Source organism: Mugil cephalus, chromosome 1, assembly GCF_022458985.1.
Source record: "Mugil cephalus isolate CIBA_MC_2020 chromosome 1, CIBA_Mcephalus_1.1, whole genome shotgun sequence".
Lineage (NCBI taxonomy): Eukaryota > Metazoa > Chordata > Actinopteri > Mugiliformes > Mugilidae > Mugil > Mugil cephalus.
Window position 1 is genome coordinate 5,502,273 of NC_061770.1, and position 17,868 is coordinate 5,520,140.

Consider the following 17,868-nt stretch of genomic DNA (forward strand, 5'->3'; position numbering starts at 1 on the left):
GTTAAAGAAAGTTTTCGCAATTTAATGTTTAGATTTTGGACTTTGTTGTACATGTTGGAGCATTTATTCTTTAATAACACTTCAAATTCTTAGGTATTATGTACATGATGATTTACAGCGTCCACACTGGAATGATCTAAAGATTGAGACTCTGCTGCTCCCCCTAGGGATTTTGGCAAATTACCAAATCTGTGCCCGTTTCTTTTTTGCTGCTGGTCGCTGTGCTTCCTCCCTTGACCTGCAATATTCATTTGAAAGAGATTTAAATGAAGTATGTGTAACAATTTAATTTCTCTGTACTTAATCCTCTCCTTGGGTTTATTTGTGGTTCGCCATTAGACTTGGCAGCAGTTCTCTAGTGCTCTAAACGCACACACACGCACACAGGCTCTTTTCACAAACGCCCAGGGTCTCAAAGGCATGACTGTGGCCTTGTAGATAGTACAGTTTTTGGCAGAGAGGAGAAGAGCGGTAATACAATGATACAAGGGAGGTGAAGAGAGGGATGGAGGTACGAGCACAGAGGAAGAGGAGAGGATTCATATAGATTTGATAGATTGGAAGCTGGAGGCAGAGAGATCACCTGAGAGAAGAAGAAAATAAATTGGATGGAGAGAGAGAGAGAGAGACGGGGTGAGAAATGAGAGGGAAAGACAATAGCTGCATGAAATTGGATTGAGAGAGGACCAAAATGAGAGATAACAAGCGGAGGAGAGGAGGCAGAAAAGGAGAGGAGACGAAGTAGAGAGAAAGATGAAGATGGAGGAGGGAAGGGGAGAGGAAAAGAAGAAATTCAGCATCACAAACTGGAATAAGGAAGAAGTGAAAGAATTAAACAAACACTGTGTGTGTGACAATGAAGGTATAATCTCAACCACATTCACTGTTTTTAGTGAACCTAGAGCCTGACAAACTCTGAGATCACAGTTCGTTTTGAGGAAGGAATGAAGAGCTCAGATCAGAGATCTAGCATTCAAAGGAACAAACGCTAACCTCAGGGTTGTGCTAGAGGAAAAGATCACTAAAATCAGCAGGATTTATTTTTTAATTAAACAAAATATGTGTACGAAATGTTATTGGAATCCATCCAGTAGCTCTTAAGATATTTCATTCTGGATGAGTCACAACTTTTTGGACCGAGTGACCCACTAAACCCCATTCAGAAAAGAATAAAGGACAGGAGAAAACAGGAAGACTAAAAGACTAAGTGAATTAAATTAAATCTAAATAAGATAAAGACAAATGTATAGGCAGAGAGGGAGAGAGAGAGGTTTAAATGGAGGAGTGTCTGCAGTGCTTGGCCAGCAAATTATTTGCAGAGCTACAGATTTCCAGGCTGCCTTGTTGGCCTTCCTGCCTGTCTGTCACTTTGTGTATGTGTGTGTGTGTGTGTGTGTGCGTGCGTGTGTGTGTTAAGGTGTGTTAACCACATACACATGCGTCTGTGCTCATCTATATTTTGCAGGATTGAACCTCGTCACATATGCTGACGCGTGTGTGTGCGTTTGCGTACGTGCGTGCGTATACACTCCAGGGTTATTTTTACCTCTCCGTTTAAAATCTGCTTGGGGATGCAGAAGCGCATTAAGTGAGTGTCGTCTCACTGTTCCTCCAAGTGAGCTTCGCTTTCTCCTCCAAAACCTGTCTGTCCTGCTGCACTGCTACGACTGTCTGCCATCCTTTCCTTCCCATGATGCATCGTGGTGCTTGATGCAATTTGTGTGCGTACTTTTGCATGATGCTGATTTATCAGACAGTACACTGTATTATTTTTGTTGTGCCTTTATGGCTCATGCTAACTTTGCATTTGGCGGTGGAGTCGGGGTGTTTCCCATTCGTCTTATCAAATTATTCCCAATAGCCTGTTCTTTTCAGTTTCATGTTATGGCTTGTCTGTCTCTCGGCTGCAGTGTAACTTTGTTCCTTTATCCAATCACAATAAAAGTTTGTATTCTCAGGCTGTGTTCTCTTTTCGTACCCTCTGATTGGACGGTCAGAGTCAGAGAGCCGCTCAGTTTAAGCTAAGCTAGCGGTAAATGTTCATCTGTTGTGAGCTACGCGAAAAAATGGTTCCTGTTAATGGTTTGATTGTGATATTGGTATTTTTTCAACCCACGATGGTGGAAGGAGGAGAGGCTGTGGATTTGGTTGCAGATCTTCCTAGAAAGACATTTTCAGTGCAGACTTTGGAGGAAAAGCTGGATATTGTGAGGAAAGGACACCCAATTTCTGGAGCTAGCTAATGTGACCCAGCCAGGGAAAGGCTGTGTATGCCACTTTCAGGACATCACAATGAGCACTAAATGGTTTCTCAAGTTCTGGTGACAAAAATGAATTATATTTACATATTTCATGTATATCTATGCCATTTTATTGAGTCGACATTGATGCTTCTGTTGGATTTTGACATATGTGGCACTGGCTGTAGCACAGCGGTGAGTTTCTTGGTTTATTGATGGCATTCATCTCACTATATGAGATACCCACCTATGATGTGACATCCTATTGTAGTGTGTTTCCATGTGATGGTGATGGTTTGTGTTGCAGTGGTGTCATAATAATTGTATTAAGATTTGTTTTGAATGAGGTTAGTTGTCATTGAAGGCCTAGGTGGAAAATTCACGGCACACAACTGTAACTTTGTATTTTTCACCTCCATAATAGAGATTCAAGAACACAAAGTGCAGCTTTCTAAAAAAAAAAAAAAAAAAAACTGAATCATTTTAAACATTTGTTTTCAAGCCTAAGCAAAAGTTAGCACAGAAATTAGTCAACAGGAGCAAACATTCTGATTTGCAATACCCTGCTGACGGATGTAATTACCGGCATATTCATGTGTGCACAACATCAGATGTCTGTCTGGCTCATAAAACTAGCTCATAAAAACTGATTTATTTGTAAACCATAAAACTCTGGTCTGTTTTCCATAAAGCCATCTTTGTTTTTTTCCTGTCAAACTCTCAGAAGCGTCTCCCATGCTGCAGGTGAAAATACAATCTCCAAGAAACACAAATGTCACCGATGTTTGTGACAAATTTTGATGTGAAGAAAGAAGAGGGATTGCTCAAACACACACACACGAAAAAAAATGAAGCTACTCAGCTGTATGCACCAGTTGACCTGCTACAACCCGGTCACCAATACCTTCACTGACCCCAAACAAAACAGCAGCAGTCGGAGCTGAGCGGTGACAGCTCAGGGTGAAGATGTTTCCTCTGAGGTGCTTTTTTTTTCCCCCAGGAGAACCACATGTTTGAGGGCTCACATTGTCTCCTTAAAGTTTTTACCCTTGTCTTGACTCTGTTTGTGTTTACATCACATCAAATACATTTATGTATGTGCTGTTTTATGGGAATCAGGAAGCACACACCTGAAAATAAGAAAAGACAAAAAGACTCAGAGATACAGGAATAAGAAATGATGAAGCCTTTTCTGCAGGTGGACCAGGCTGTACGGCAGCAGGGCTGAACGTGACACATTCAGTCATTGTACTACTATGATTGATGAGTGCGAATATGACGATATGATGAAAATAGATCCAGAACTGGTTGTGCTTCATTTGTGTTGCATCAGAGTGATAGAGCTGCAGACCTTTCTCGCTGGAGTTTTTCAGCTTTCACTCTTGCATGGTGTTAATGATGAGGAAACTTAATGGTGAGTGTCTCTGACTGATTGTGTCCGGCGTCATTCATTCTTGGCCTCACAGTTTTGCAACACCGACTGAATAAAATTTTTGCATATGGCTCTTTGAAAGGTTCATCAACATCCTTTGTCATTAATATGCTGCTTCGTGACTCTTTCTCAAAAGAATGACAAGAGAAGAACGGCAAGAACGCACAAAATTACAACTTAACACTGTCCTGAGTCCTCAAGAAAACACAAAACTATTAAAAACTGGATTGAATGAAATTCCATCAGGGATGGGTTTTAGATTTCTTGTTGATTGGCAGTTTGGTACAATTAGAAATAGTTCATTTACTTTTTGTGGACTGGGCCCTGCCATTGGTCTGTGTGGAGTTTTAACAGTTAAAAGAACTCTGTATAATATGTACAGGTGGTTGCCTCGAACTGCTTCTTGATGGACAAATAAAGAACAGTGAAGTGATGGGGTTAAGAATCATACACACAAGCTGTAAAAAAAAAACAAAAACAAACCCATATGTTACAACATATGGCACAAACACAGAGTTCCCTGGATATTTACCACAAGGTAACAGCATCCATGACATGCTACCATGCTGATAGCGGGTTTGGAGAGTTACCTAGGTACCCAGAGTCTTGAACATCTACTACAAAGAGATAGAAGATGAGCGAATCTCTTTTTATGTGGACGGGTCTTTAGGCAACGTGGGTCCCTATTCTAAATCCTTCTCTCTTCCCCTCAGATACATCCATGCCCTCTACCTGGGCGCCCAGAGCCGCTGGCGCAGCAACGGCCCTCGCCGCCACTTCCACTGGCGGCTGATGTTTGAGAGCGCTGACATCACCATGCTCCGCCTCCTGGAGGCCTTCCTGAAGTCGGCTCCACAGCTCGTCCTGCAGCTGAGCATCATGATCCACGGAAATAACGTCCTCCCTCTGCAAGGTGAGACACACACTTAGTGGAAGAAGATCTACTGCAATTCTGTTTATTAAACACTGGGCTGTACTTTTGGCGTTTTAGCCATCATTTTGCTTGGTTACACTGTACGCACAAGTAATCTGATGAGATTTGGCTCTTTATGAAGTCAGTTGGTAAGTTATGGAAGGTCATGGCTGAAGCAGAAAACTGCCCGTAAACTGTGACAGTCCGCATTTTTTTGACGTGTCAGATCTTTTCACTGTGGTTCTGAGTTTCTGGGATCTGAGCAATATCTTTTATTTTTACAGCGTTGTAACCGTCGCTGATAAAAAATGATTGAAACAGTGTCTGACCCAAGTGGTAATAAACCAGAAAACTGATGTTTATCTCCTTGGTAATGACTCCAGGATCTGTTCGTTACTGAGATAGGGTTTAACGAAGGCTGCGTTTGTGGGTGGGTGGATTTGGATGGTTATTGCTAATGTTGTGGGGACCTAAATGAATTTCCTCAGTCCCATTATGGCGATGTGTTCTTCCTGTCAGGAGAAAAACAAGTCCCATACATCATTAAACTTTGAGATCAAGACATGTTTTCAGGTTAGGTTATGTTTAAGGTCAGACTCAGTCTCCACGACATGAATGTGAGTCAACTTAATGTCCCCTGACTTCACAGATACACGGCTGTGCGTGTGTGCGCACGTGTGTGTGTGCACGTGTGTGTGTGTGAGAGAGCAGATATCAGTAGAGAGTCTATACTTTATTCATGCACCTCTTACAAGAAGCAGATTGGCCTTTGATGAATAAAACAAAAGTCTCTCTCTCTCTCTCCCAGACTCAAATACACTTCACACGCTACACACACCCAGAAGCCAAGTGTCAGGAACATATTTAAACACACACGAGGCTGACACGTCAACCTTAAACTCCACCATTGATTTTTGCTTGCCGACAGTTCCTTCCCAGTTAACGGTTCACAAATGAACAATAGAGCAGCGGCGGATAAACATCTGTACACACCGACTGATCACGGCCTCTCAGCGACATGCATTGTGGTGACTGCACCGAGAGCTAATCAACCAGGCGCTCTGTGTCTCGGCTGGAAATACAGTAAATCTGCTCTGACAGTCTCTAGAAGCACACTTGAGCTCCTTTGAGAGTGTTACTGTGTGGGCTCCGTGCACGGCTAGCAGCTCTGCAACCAAACACTCTCCTCGTCTGTGTGGAGGAGTGCCAGCACATTATCCTGCTGCTACAGTGCTGTTTATTGTGGCTAAGTTAACGCTGCCGTTCGTCCGGTCTGAGCTGCAGGCTCGTGTGTTGCGGCTCCAGGAGAGAAATGAGTGTCCTGTTCATGTTTAGTGGTCTCTCCTCTGCAGCATCTATAAACGCCGCATTACTTATCCGGGCTAAATTGGATTAGAAACAAGTTTCCGACCACAGTTCAGACCCACAAGGCTGGCTGTAACAAGAAAAAAGGCACTCAAAGTGATTGAAAACGAATGGAAAACACCACTTATTAAATCTGCCGTCTACGACTCTCTTGTTTGCCTAATCATTTTCACATTTCACCATGCAATGGATCACATGTTAAAATGATAACACCGCTCCTTGAGTTTATTCTAAAATTATTCTGGTACACCAAAACTGTTTCAAATTTCCAGCTTTTAATGATCCGAATGTAGTTACTGTCTGCACATTTGTCCTTCTCATGCTCCCCTTCACACAGGTGTAATCCTTGCAAGTGGTGCAGGAATTATTCAGAACTTCCCCTGCAGTAAATGTACTCAAACAGTACTGTAAAAACACTCTGTTACAAAACAAAAGTCCTGCGCTGAGAACGTTACGTAAAGATTGTGATCTAAATAAATGTGTTTTCGGTGAACATCTATCATTGAGCGAGATAACATAATAGTGACTGGGCCTGATGAAAGTATTGCAATATTTATACATTTGCATCGTAATGAACTTGGTTTCTGTGGCGACACCATAAAAATGATGTATTAAGTTGCTGCTAATGTAATCATTATAATCTGAATGTGAACGCAGAACGCTAGCTCAACATCAGACCATATCTAATGGGTTCAGAGATGAATGCTGAACACCACCTGATCATTTCCATCTGCCACGGCCTCACATTAAAAACATTTAACTGTGTCCTGTTTGTCACTTTTGTCCTTTTTGACTTTTATTATGAAGGAGACAGGAAACGCTACAAAACAAGACAAGAGGGAAGTAGAAGGAAAAAAAACATCATGATCACTATAATAAGTTCATACCCAAGTACAACATGCTAAATAAACTAGATTATATTCCACCACAGATCCTAAGCCTTAAATTTGTGTTTTTAACCTCAGACAAAATGTCCCCACTTACCAAAATGTGCTTCTTCTCATGATCCAAGTCCTCACAAAGATAGTGCAGAGAACACAGACGGACACGTACACTCGTCTATTTCAGTGACCCGCCATCTGTTAACAGGCATTCTTGTTCTTAGATTTGGACACATCTACAGTCTCTCCCACACAGCCTACATCACATCCTACAGTCATAAGATTCACTGATCGTTGTTGCATATAGTCAATCGATCAGAGGAGTCCGCTGTCAGTGTTGCCAATTAATCATTCAAATCATCTGTTAAGTACAAATCCCAAACTCTCACTGCATGCAGTTTCTCCAAATGTTGGGATTTACTGGGCTATCCAAGCATAACAAAATGCATCTGTCACTTTCTACCCATAATCCCCTTTGTTTTGGGTTCATATATTGGACGGCTGGTTCCAGGAAACTCGTCATATTGTTGCTCGGGTGGGTTTTATATCAGAGCTGGTTGTGGACTGGGTTAAATGACTGTAGTCAGGTTTATGCAGCTCAGATTCCAGTGTTAAAATTGTCATGTTGAGGTTGTGTTTTTCATCCTGTGAGACTCTACTGGCTGGTAAGATTGAGCTCTAGGTGTGACAATGCTCACTCCTCGGAGTGATCCTTTCCACACAAAGACAAGAATCATCCACCATGGTGGTAATTACATAGCCCACTACGCTAGATGTTTTAAAACAAAACAGTGCAATGTGTTGTGCACGGCTGTTGAAAAAGTTTTCTAGTGCAACTACACTTATTAGACATTAGTTGTTTTAGTTATTAGACATTTAGCTTCTCTACAAGGAAAAGACTTCAGAGATTTACTGCCTGGCTTCATTATATTATCTTCATGTTATCACAACACGATGTGAAGCACTATTAAATGCTATTGATATATTGTTTTGTATGGGCTAAACATATCTGTATAAGCTCATGTATTTATGCTCACTTTTGTTGCGTTCTACTTCTTTTGTTGTTGTTTCCATCTGCATATTACAAGTGTCAGACTGACGGTGTCTATGTCGTTGAGCCTTTTTAGCTTCTTTTGTGTAAAACCCTACAATATGTATTCAGGTCAGCAACATCGACTAATCGTCTCAACTTTCATCACATATTAGTCGACTTTAAAGAATCTGAAGTCACATGTGACACAGCCTCTAATTTACATTATTGAGGAGTATAATGAAAAGTTCAAATGGTATGAAGCTCAATTATTACGTCTCATCAAACGTGACTCTTTTCCGCTGTGCCACACTGGTTTCTTTCACTGAATAGCAGAGGCTGAGCATGTGTGAATCATGTTTCCACCCTTAAAGCTACTTAAAGGGGGATAAAAAGAGGAAAACTGGATCCTTCATACATCAAATCAAAGCCGTCAGAGGTTTAGAGTTTAAAGAAAACATTTTTATACACACGTATAGCATTCATCTGGTGAAGCCAGCCAACAATTTACTCTTCTCTTGCTGTGGATGAATCCTCCTGAGACGGATATGATTTCAAGCAGGCTGTGCAGTACTTGACTGACAGGCCTCTCCTTTAATCAGACCTCATTAGAATCCACTCTCTGAGCTGTCAGCGATCGTCATGTCTGATTTCTAAACCGCAACAAAATTGTTTCTGTTCTGGTGAAATAAATAGATAAAGATTTTATTTTTTTTCCCTCCAAAATCATTCAGCAAAATTAGAATCTGAATGAATCTGACGCACACAGGCACCAATCATGCAGTGATTAATCATGTTTCATTTAATGTCAGCAACACTCTATGGAGTATTAATGACACACATTTCAGCAGTTGAGGGGAGAAAAAGCAAGTTGATGCCAAAAAACATCTAATTAGTCTAACCGCATTCTAATGAAACAAAACAAAGGAAAAGTTTTTTGAAATTTTCTTTATGATGCAGATTTGATGCAGATGTTTGAAAATATTTTTTTTTCCTTAGTTTTAATGAATTCATATTTTGTTTAAAATGGAATTCATCAAGTAAAAATTGTGCGGAATGTTTTTTAATATTAAAAACAGAAATACTGCAGAACATTCAACTCTGTCAAATTAAACCTTAACCTTCTCTTTTCAACAACATTCCTTTTTTTTAATACTTTTGAAAAGAGAGAAACATTTTAAATGACATTAAAATGCTAATTCAGTGTAGCTCTTTCACTGCTTAAATTTGAAGCCTTTCTCTGACTGATTTGTAGTTAATGTGAGACCAGACTGAATGATTAACTCGCATGAATGTTTCATGTGTTAAACTGTGCACTGGGCAGCTGGCAGAGGGCCCGAAACTTATGAGTGCAGGCTGATTACCATTCGAGTTCAGTTGTAACTGGATCAGGTCAAACTCAGTGTGTAGAAGCAATAATATTTTATACTGGAGCCATATATTGATCTGAAGTGATCGTTTTACTGTTACTACTAGAGCATGTATCAATACCACCACCTGTGGATGAACATGATCTGAGGGGGAAATACCCAGCAGGTGGCAATAGTCTGCACTGGTTCAAGTTCGGCAACATGTCTGAATGGTGGCAACAGTGCAGGGCCACAGACACACTTAATGACAGTCTAGTTTGTCACCAAAGTGGCCATGATTCTTGCTATAACTCTCAAACTGAACTTTACCTTAGTGTGTGCTGTAGGCTTAAATTTCATTCACTTGTTGAAATGTCCTTGGTCAAGACCCTTATCCCTATTTATGTGTGTGAATGTGTCAATGAACAGAAGGTACAAAAAATGTAACAAAAGAGTTACAAAAAAGAATTCTTTCAATGACTAATATTTATTCTAAATAGTAAGAAGAGGGGTGAATGGTTCCAAAACCAAGTTAACCTTTTTGTTTATACCGAGGACATTCAGTTTGTACTTCAATAAGCTGACTTTAAAATCCCTCTTACAGTATCACTGATGTTAATTATGAGCTGATCAACTGAACAACTGTGCACTGAGACATTTTTGCACAAATATTGCATCAAAGTATCACTGTTAATGTGTCATGAATACTATATATTAGTCTTTAAAATGTGTGTTTGCCTCTTCCTTCCCTTCCTCCTGTGTCCACCTCGCTTTCTCTCCTCTTCCCCTCCATCTTTCCAGGACTCTCGGCCTCGGCCTCCCTGGTCTCTCTGGCCTGGATGATCGCCTCCTACCAGAAGGTCCTCCGGGACTCCCGTGACGACAAGCTGCCCATGTCCTACAAGGCCGTAATCGCCCAGATGCTTTGGCACTTCTTCACTATCGGAGCGAGGACCGTGGCCTTTGCCCTCTTCGCTTCCGTCTTCCAGCTGTACTTTGGCATATTCATCGTCAGCCACTGGTGCGCCATATGTGACCTGATGCTAATAGTCTGAATTGCTAATGAGAAGCTGGGCATTTGACAATTTTGACAGAAATTACTGTTTTAAGAGTTGTTAGAAGAGTCCGTTGTGTATTTCTCTAATAATTACCTTTCAGCAGCTGTCTGCCTCTACATTTAAAGGATTATCTTATCCTCTAATTGTGTAATACACAAAAACTACTCTTTTAGAAAGTGATACAGTACATTAAGTATCATTTTAAGTATTTTTCTAAACATCTAGCTTAAGTCTTAATGCCTTTTAATCAGCACAGGCTTAATCACTAAATCAGCGTCCTCTGCACTGTGCAGGTTCTTCCCCCAAGGAGTGACACTTAGTAGTGGCTAATTTATAAATTCACCATTCATTGTGATTATTTATAAGTTCAGCAAATTAGTGATGGAAGATGAGGTGACCTTCTCTGAGGATAAAAACAGTATTACTGTCTTGTTGAGAATTTGGTTTTGGGTAAGTCTGTATGCATTCACCGTATTTTGATGGAATATCCTTTTATAGCCACACCATTCATTTAAATCACAGGAAACTGACTGGATGAAATTACATAACTCATTATCTGAGTGCTTGTGGAGGCGTTTTCAAAAGCCTCTATAGAACAAAGTAAGAGATTTTGTTATGTGTCTTCTATGGAGACTTTGCCTTAGTATCCTATGAACGGATGTCTGAAAGTGGTTACGTGTGGTGCAGAACTCACAGAGAACTATCACCTCTGTGTGCAGCATTTCCCTGCTTTAAAGCAATTTTCATCCCATCATTCAGCTGTTAATTTTACTGTAATGCACCAATTCTTGTCCGCAACTGGCAGCTTTATTTAGTCTAAAATCCCACCATACAGATCCTACTCAAGAGCAAATCTAATCAGTGAAAATGTTGTTTCTGTCGCCCCCAAGTGGTCACAAAGCTGTTATGCTATGTTTAAATAATTATTTGCTTGTATCTGCAAGAAACGATCGACTTAAATCCAAGACGAATTGAGTCTTGGTCACAAATATATTGACAGCTAAGGTCTCCTTTACCCATAGTCTACTGAAAAGATTCACAGCGTAAAGCACAACGTTATTCTCCATCAACATTTTAACAGTATTTAACAGTACCTTCCAGTAGTTAGAAGAAAATGGAGACCACATAGAATTATGAATGTTTTGCAATCCTCAAAATCACCACACAGCACTTGTTTACTTTCAAAATAGCGTGAATGATTTTTTGTGGTAGGGTTCCCAGGTGTTGTAGAGCTTTTTCTAGCTGTGTTTTTTATTGTCTTCCAGGTGTGTGATGACCTTTTGGATTATTCAAGGTGAGACTGACTTCTGCATGTCCAAGTGGGAGGAGATCATCTACAACATGGTGGTGGGGATCATTTACATCTTCTGCTGGTTCAATGTCAAGGAGGGCCCCAGCCGCTTCCGTATGACGGTCTACTACTCTGTGACACTGGCAGAAAACGTGGCACTGACCGCCGCCTGGTACACCTACCGCGGCCCACACACCTCTGACTCGTATGCCCTCGTTGTGGTGTGCCTGGTGGCCTGCAGCTTTGCCCTGGGAACCTTCTTCATGTTGGTGTACTACTGCTGGCTGCACCCAGACGGGCCTGTTCTAGGCTCACAGTGGGGAGGATGTGTGGATGAGGGTGTTGTGGGTACAGGAGGAGTGGCAGGAGTGATTGATGCTTGCCTCACTCCTTCCCAAGGGTCCCAAACGGACATGGTCATTACCAGTCCTCCGAGGACTCTGCCCAGGACTAAAGATACAGGGGAGCCAGTGCCTGGGGAGCGAGAAAGGGACAGGGACAGGGACAGTTGCTTGCCTGTCTTCCAGGTTCGTCCCTCCCCGTCATCCTCTCCTGCACTCCTTCATAGGACCTCCTCCACCTCCCGTGCACTGGAGGGCCCTGTGATCCGGATTGACCTCCCAAGAAAGCGATACCCGGCCTGGGATGCACACTTCATTGATCGCCGCCTCCGCAAGACCATCCTGCTTCTGGAGACCACATCTGCTGTCAGCCCCCGGATACAGTACAGGAGTAGCATGATGGGCAGCAAAGAGGTGTTAGAATATGAGACAACTGTCTGAGCCATTGGGGGCTCTTAAACTTGAAAGTGCAGTCTGGGACCAAGGCTCAGCCTGAGATCAGCTCTCATCCCAGGACTACCTTCACCAAGAGAAGCATGAAAAGAAGACACAGAGTGTCAAGCAGCTCTTCTGAAAAAAGAGGTTGCCAAAAATTGATTGTAAAATGTGAAGCGCAATCTGGGACCAAAGCAGTCCAGGAGTAAGTAGCATGAATGAGCCGTGAGACGTTAATGGAGTAATACTGAACTGGGATAATCTTCATTCGTTTTCTAAAAGCTTGGGGGTGGGAAATTTAATCCCTCATCCTGGGACCAAGGACTGTTAGATTTTGTTTCATCCTGCACGATCAGCCCAAGAAGTAAACAGATTTGTGAGATATTGAGTTGAGGAGTTTGAGATAATGAACAGTCTCCTGCATGAACTTGAGCCTCGGATCTCAGAGACACAACAGAGACTTACTGGGTGATGTTTGAGAAACTGGTGGCAAGAGTATGCATGGGACATGCAGTCATTTTGGTTCGGTTGCAAAATTAGACTTTGTCGTAAAAAAGAGGACTCGATATCCAGTATACAGGTTTATAGATCTATTGATTTACCAGTCGACATGAGCCAAGACATCTATCAAAATGTTATAATATAGATACAATACATTGCTACTAAATTGAGCCTCCAAATCACCAATTCATCGCTAACTTGGTATGCTTCATATTGAGAGAAACACAGTAAGGAATGCATAATGAGGACGATATGAATGGTAGGAGATGTGTTTGTCTGATCATGTTTCCAGAAGGTTGCATGTCCCTCATAATCATTTGGTAACCATCCTCTAAGCATTCTGTCTGTGGTGCTCAAAGGGACATATAGTCTTGCGCTGTGCTGGGCTCCAATCTGAGATTCAGGCTCACAACTTGGTGTAGATTCAGATGGTTTCAAAAAATATAGGCTGAGGAGTGATAACAAGTCACCCATCCATATGTGTCAGACAAGCAGCCATGGCAAAAGTCTCACTGTTTACGTCACAGCTGCACTGTCACTCCCAACCAGAAAAAGGACTTTAGATGTAAAGCGGACGACTTCTGCAATGGCTACCGCCGTACGGCCGTAACTCACCACAAATACGCCAGAAATGTACAAATGTCAGATATAAGCTGTTATAATAAGCTGTAGTTAGGCAAAGGATGACTTTTGATGGAAGAAGCTTCATTTACTCATAAGAGTCTAAATGTCATCCAGCTTTTATTTGGAATTCATAACATGTAGGATATGAGGGAAGTGAAAAGCAAACTCGTTGTGTTATAAAATAATTTTGCTGGGTTGGGATTTGTGGAGAACAGTGTCTACTAAATACATTTGAAAAGCAGTGAATGGAAGAAACAAAATATATGCTCAAAGCAAATAGTCGAAAATGCAAAGTACCATGATGTTTTTGCAGACTAGATAGATAGCATTAGGTGCTGTTTTTCTATTTCTTTCTTTTTTTTAAATTACATATACAATGTTAAAAATAGTTTGAATCTAGTGAAAGGTAGTGTTGTTTACAAAATGAAACCATCTACAGGCCTTGATTTAAGCAACCTTTTGTCAGATTTAAATTCTCATCTCTGGACTGAAGGGAAAGAAGCTAATGAAATGGTAAGCTCTGATGTGAAAACATTGTTGCGCCTTGAAACTGTTGATGTGATGCCCTGAAGCAAAGAAGCCACTGCTTGTAAGCAGTAAGCAGCTTCGGAGGTCAAGTTTGAACGCAGCAGCTCCCAGGTGTGAACTGGTGTTACTTTCAATTAGAAGCCGCTGAATGCTGAATAACTCAAGCACGGTCAGCAAAACCACCTGGAGGAAGAACGGCTAACAAAAACACTAGCATCAAAGCTAACTTCTGTCGTCTCTCGTAACACACAACACATTTCTCTTCAGCAGTCTCTCTTTGAAGTTCTTATCACATCTTCTAAAAACCTTTAGGGTTAGTCTTTACATTTGATTTGTTACAAAGTGGTAGTCCTTTATGTCCATCTGAGAAAAATTGAAACCTACGCTGTGATTTGTTTTAAGGATTTGTTTTAAGGACCCGAATGCGTTTCATTTTAATGTATTTTAATGCATTTACCTAAAACAGCATCATGTGACCCAGATGCATTTTAAAGCGCATGTTCATGAAGATGCATTTGGTACACTGTGAAGGGATAAACAATGTGGGTCCATAGTGTGTGCTTTTTGCTTCTGGAATGGTTTAGTAGTCTTTGTTTGATGTTCGAGCGTTTAGAAGATGCCAGGGGGTCGCCCATTCATGGATGACTGAGACGAGCACAAAAACCAACATGATGGCACAGCTGAGATGCTTATTAAATGTAAACTTGTGCCAAATTTCTTCAGTTCTAGTCGCTCAATAAGCGGACTAGACGGAAAATAAGAAATAAGAGCAACTCCTGACATGTGATTTAGTTTGCATGTAGGCTGAAAGCGTGTGTTTTATTTTTTTTTTACTTTTAGAGCAGTTCCCATCTGCTGCCACCTGGTACCAACACAACATTTTGTTGCTGCAGTATCCAATGTGGCAATAATTAATTCAAGTACTGAAAGTAATTACGACGGAAACATTTCTGGTATGTGGAGAACTTGACGTCAGCGGGTAGACCAAGACACCAAGAGCAGCAAATACTTGCTTTTTAACAATGCTGATTGTGGCAAATCAGAGTTCAATGATCCACATCACAATCCCGAATATCTTTCTCTGTAGTAATCACTGACTGTATATAAAGACTGAAAAACTCTTTTTAACCAATAGATTTCCTCCAAAGCCGCTTTGGAGCTTAGTGTAGTGTCTCCAGCCGTCGCCACTTGGGCAGTGCCTGACTGCTCCTAATTCCAGACTAATTTGAAAATGGTCAGGTGGAAGGCAAGTTGAGATGGACCGACGCCTATGGAGACAGCAGCAACCTGTGAGGGCATCCGACTGTCACTCAAATCAGCCATGCCCTAATTGTTCTCATCTTTAAGCCTTTATATAATTTAAATTCTGTTAATTGTGAATTGTGTAACAGGCCGTAAATGTTTATTTCGGCTTGTCATTTTAGCATAAAGGTTTACGGAGGCTGACCCGCTCTCGGAGCCAGCCTCAAGAGGACATTAGAGGGACAGAGTTTTTGGGCCTTTCAGGTTTGCTTCAATTTTTTTAAGCCAGGAGGTTGCTGCTTGAAAGAAAAAAGTACGGGCAGCACATATCAAGACAGAATATATGAGGCATCATGTCAATGCAAGAGCTCCTCAGTATTGCTGCTGCTACTTGTACGTCACTGACTGCAACATTTGCATCTTGCGTTGTGCCAGACATTTGGAGGAATCAGAGTACACGTGGAGTCGCCGTCATCCAAACTATACTTTAAGAAATGAAACGTTGGATTAACTTAATCTAGTTAGGGCAACTGGTCCTACAAGTCATGGTTGTTTGAGTATGGAACATAGTACGCAGTTAATCGTAACAGCGTGGTTTAAGCTAATCTGATCAAACTGTGTAAAGAAAATGAGAAGTTGAAGTTGAATTCACATCTAAAATAAAATTTGCTAATGCCTAGTTAAAGCACCGTGATTGGGCTGAATTTACTCAGCACGATGACACATCTCTCTTTGAACTCAGCAGTGACATGGCAATGAAGTATTCCTCACATGTTTCAAAGCTGCTTCTCTAACCACTGCGCCACAGCTCCCCCATGACATTAGCATTATAATGACTGGCATGTGAGACAAGAATATTAAACAACGCACATGCAGGTATGGGAAACTCTCACAATACCATGTTAATGCTATTTCAACTGTCCAAAATGAAGTAATGGTAGTATTTAGCCACAAAACAGTTATTTAATTCAGCAACACCAGTGTTTCATTTCTTAGAAGTAAGTGCTCTGACCCTGACGTGGCTTGTGCTTGTTTGTGGGTCTCCTCTACTGGGAAACTGAACCGCTGGCTCCAAAGATTCAGGAATGCGAGACCTGGTACTGATACAGTTTTCTTATCCAGTCAGACAGTGTGGTTGAGGTCCTGCCTGAACGTGTGGATGCTGGAACAGGTGGTAACGGTCACGGCGATGTTAATGGTGCTGAAAACAATGACTCTCACGTCACATGTGACCACGTCACGTTGAACACGATAGGCCAATGTACAGATGATGCATACGTCAACCACCCAACTGCGGGGCGAGAGAGCGTGGCTTCGCTCCCTCTCATCGGGTAATGAATTGTCCTTTGTCGTTAAGGTAAAATAACAGTTAATAGTGGTGCGCTGATTATATATCGACTTGAACAAAAACATGTTAAAAAAAAACAGCGAGTTTAAAAACTCCAGTCATCTTTTATTAATTAATGCAAGTATTTATGTTTATTTATTTTTGTATTTGTTTTATATCTATTTATCTATTGTTTACTCACTCAGTGGTCTTTGGTATGACTCTTATATTAAGATGTAAAAACCGAAAATAGATTTTTTTTTTTACTCATTCTATATATCTGTATATATCAGAGTGACGCTATTCTAGGACGTGTGTGTGTATGAGTATGTGTGCTTTGGTTTGTATGTGTATATTGTATGTACAGTATGTATGTAAGGATGTGCTCTAAGAACTTTTTTTTTTTTTTTGATAATGCTGCTTAAACATCCTCTGAGTGAACGAGCAGAAAAATAAACCAGTGGTGATAATATCTATGATGATGTTTAAAAAAAAAAAAAGGAAAAAAAAAAGAACTCAACAAGCTGTGCTGATAACTGTAGATGGGATCAATACTGTAGTAAACATGGCTGTTCAGCCATTAAAATAAACTCCCTGACTGTGTCTGAGTCTTCTTTGATGTCACAATGGTAGAAAGTTGCTTTTCAGTTTATGGAACTTTATTCTTCTGTTTGAGTCACGAGCAAGATTTTTTGAAATCTTTTTTTCAATGCTTTGAATTCCACTTCACTGCATTTACACCGATCCGCCACATCATTAAAACCAAGCGGAAGTAAATACCATGGAGCGTTTTGTGACAATTCAGTTCAGTGTTCTGCTGGGAAACCTTTGGACCTGGTATTCATTTATGTGGACGTTACTTAGACATGTAGCACCCACCTAGACCAGACCAGACACCCCCACCCCATAGCAATGACACTCCTTGATTGCAGCAGCCATCCCCAGCAGGATGCAGACTGACACAGACACACACAAAAAAGCTTTAGGAACAACTAAACAGAAGAGATATGAAGAACAACACAAGGTGTTGACCTGGCCTCCGAATTCTCTAGATCCCAAACTGATCAAGTATCGTTAGGATGATCCACAGAGGCCCCTCCCCTCAACCCATAGGACCCAAAGACCCCCACTAGCAATACTGTTGCCAGACACTACAGGACACCCTCAGAAGACACAAATGTATAGCGTGTTGTCACTGTATGTTGCTTTGTTTATTTTCCCCTGCAGTGTTCAGAGGAGGCTGGCCTTGATCTCTCACAGACTGAGGTTTGCATCATTAGTTGCACATTAGTTGTCCGTGGAACAGAGCAC

At 41.2% G+C, this 17,868-nt stretch overlaps 1 protein-coding gene across 1 annotated transcript in view; it reads left to right on the forward strand.

The window, feature by feature from the left end:
• Nucleotides 1-17,160, forward strand: part of xkr7b (XK, Kell blood group complex subunit-related family, member 7b) — a 66,998-nt gene extending 49,838 nt beyond the window's left edge. The window contains exons 2-4 of the mRNA XM_047570218.1: nucleotides 4,386-4,585; nucleotides 10,012-10,231; nucleotides 11,534-17,160. Coding sequence (XP_047426174.1) covers nucleotides 4,386-4,585; nucleotides 10,012-10,231; nucleotides 11,534-12,341 — 1,228 coding nt within the window. The 3' untranslated portion in view covers nucleotides 12,342-17,160. The remainder of the gene's footprint in view (nucleotides 1-4,385; nucleotides 4,586-10,011; nucleotides 10,232-11,533) is intronic.
• The last annotated feature ends 708 nt before the right edge of the window (nucleotides 17,161-17,868 follow it).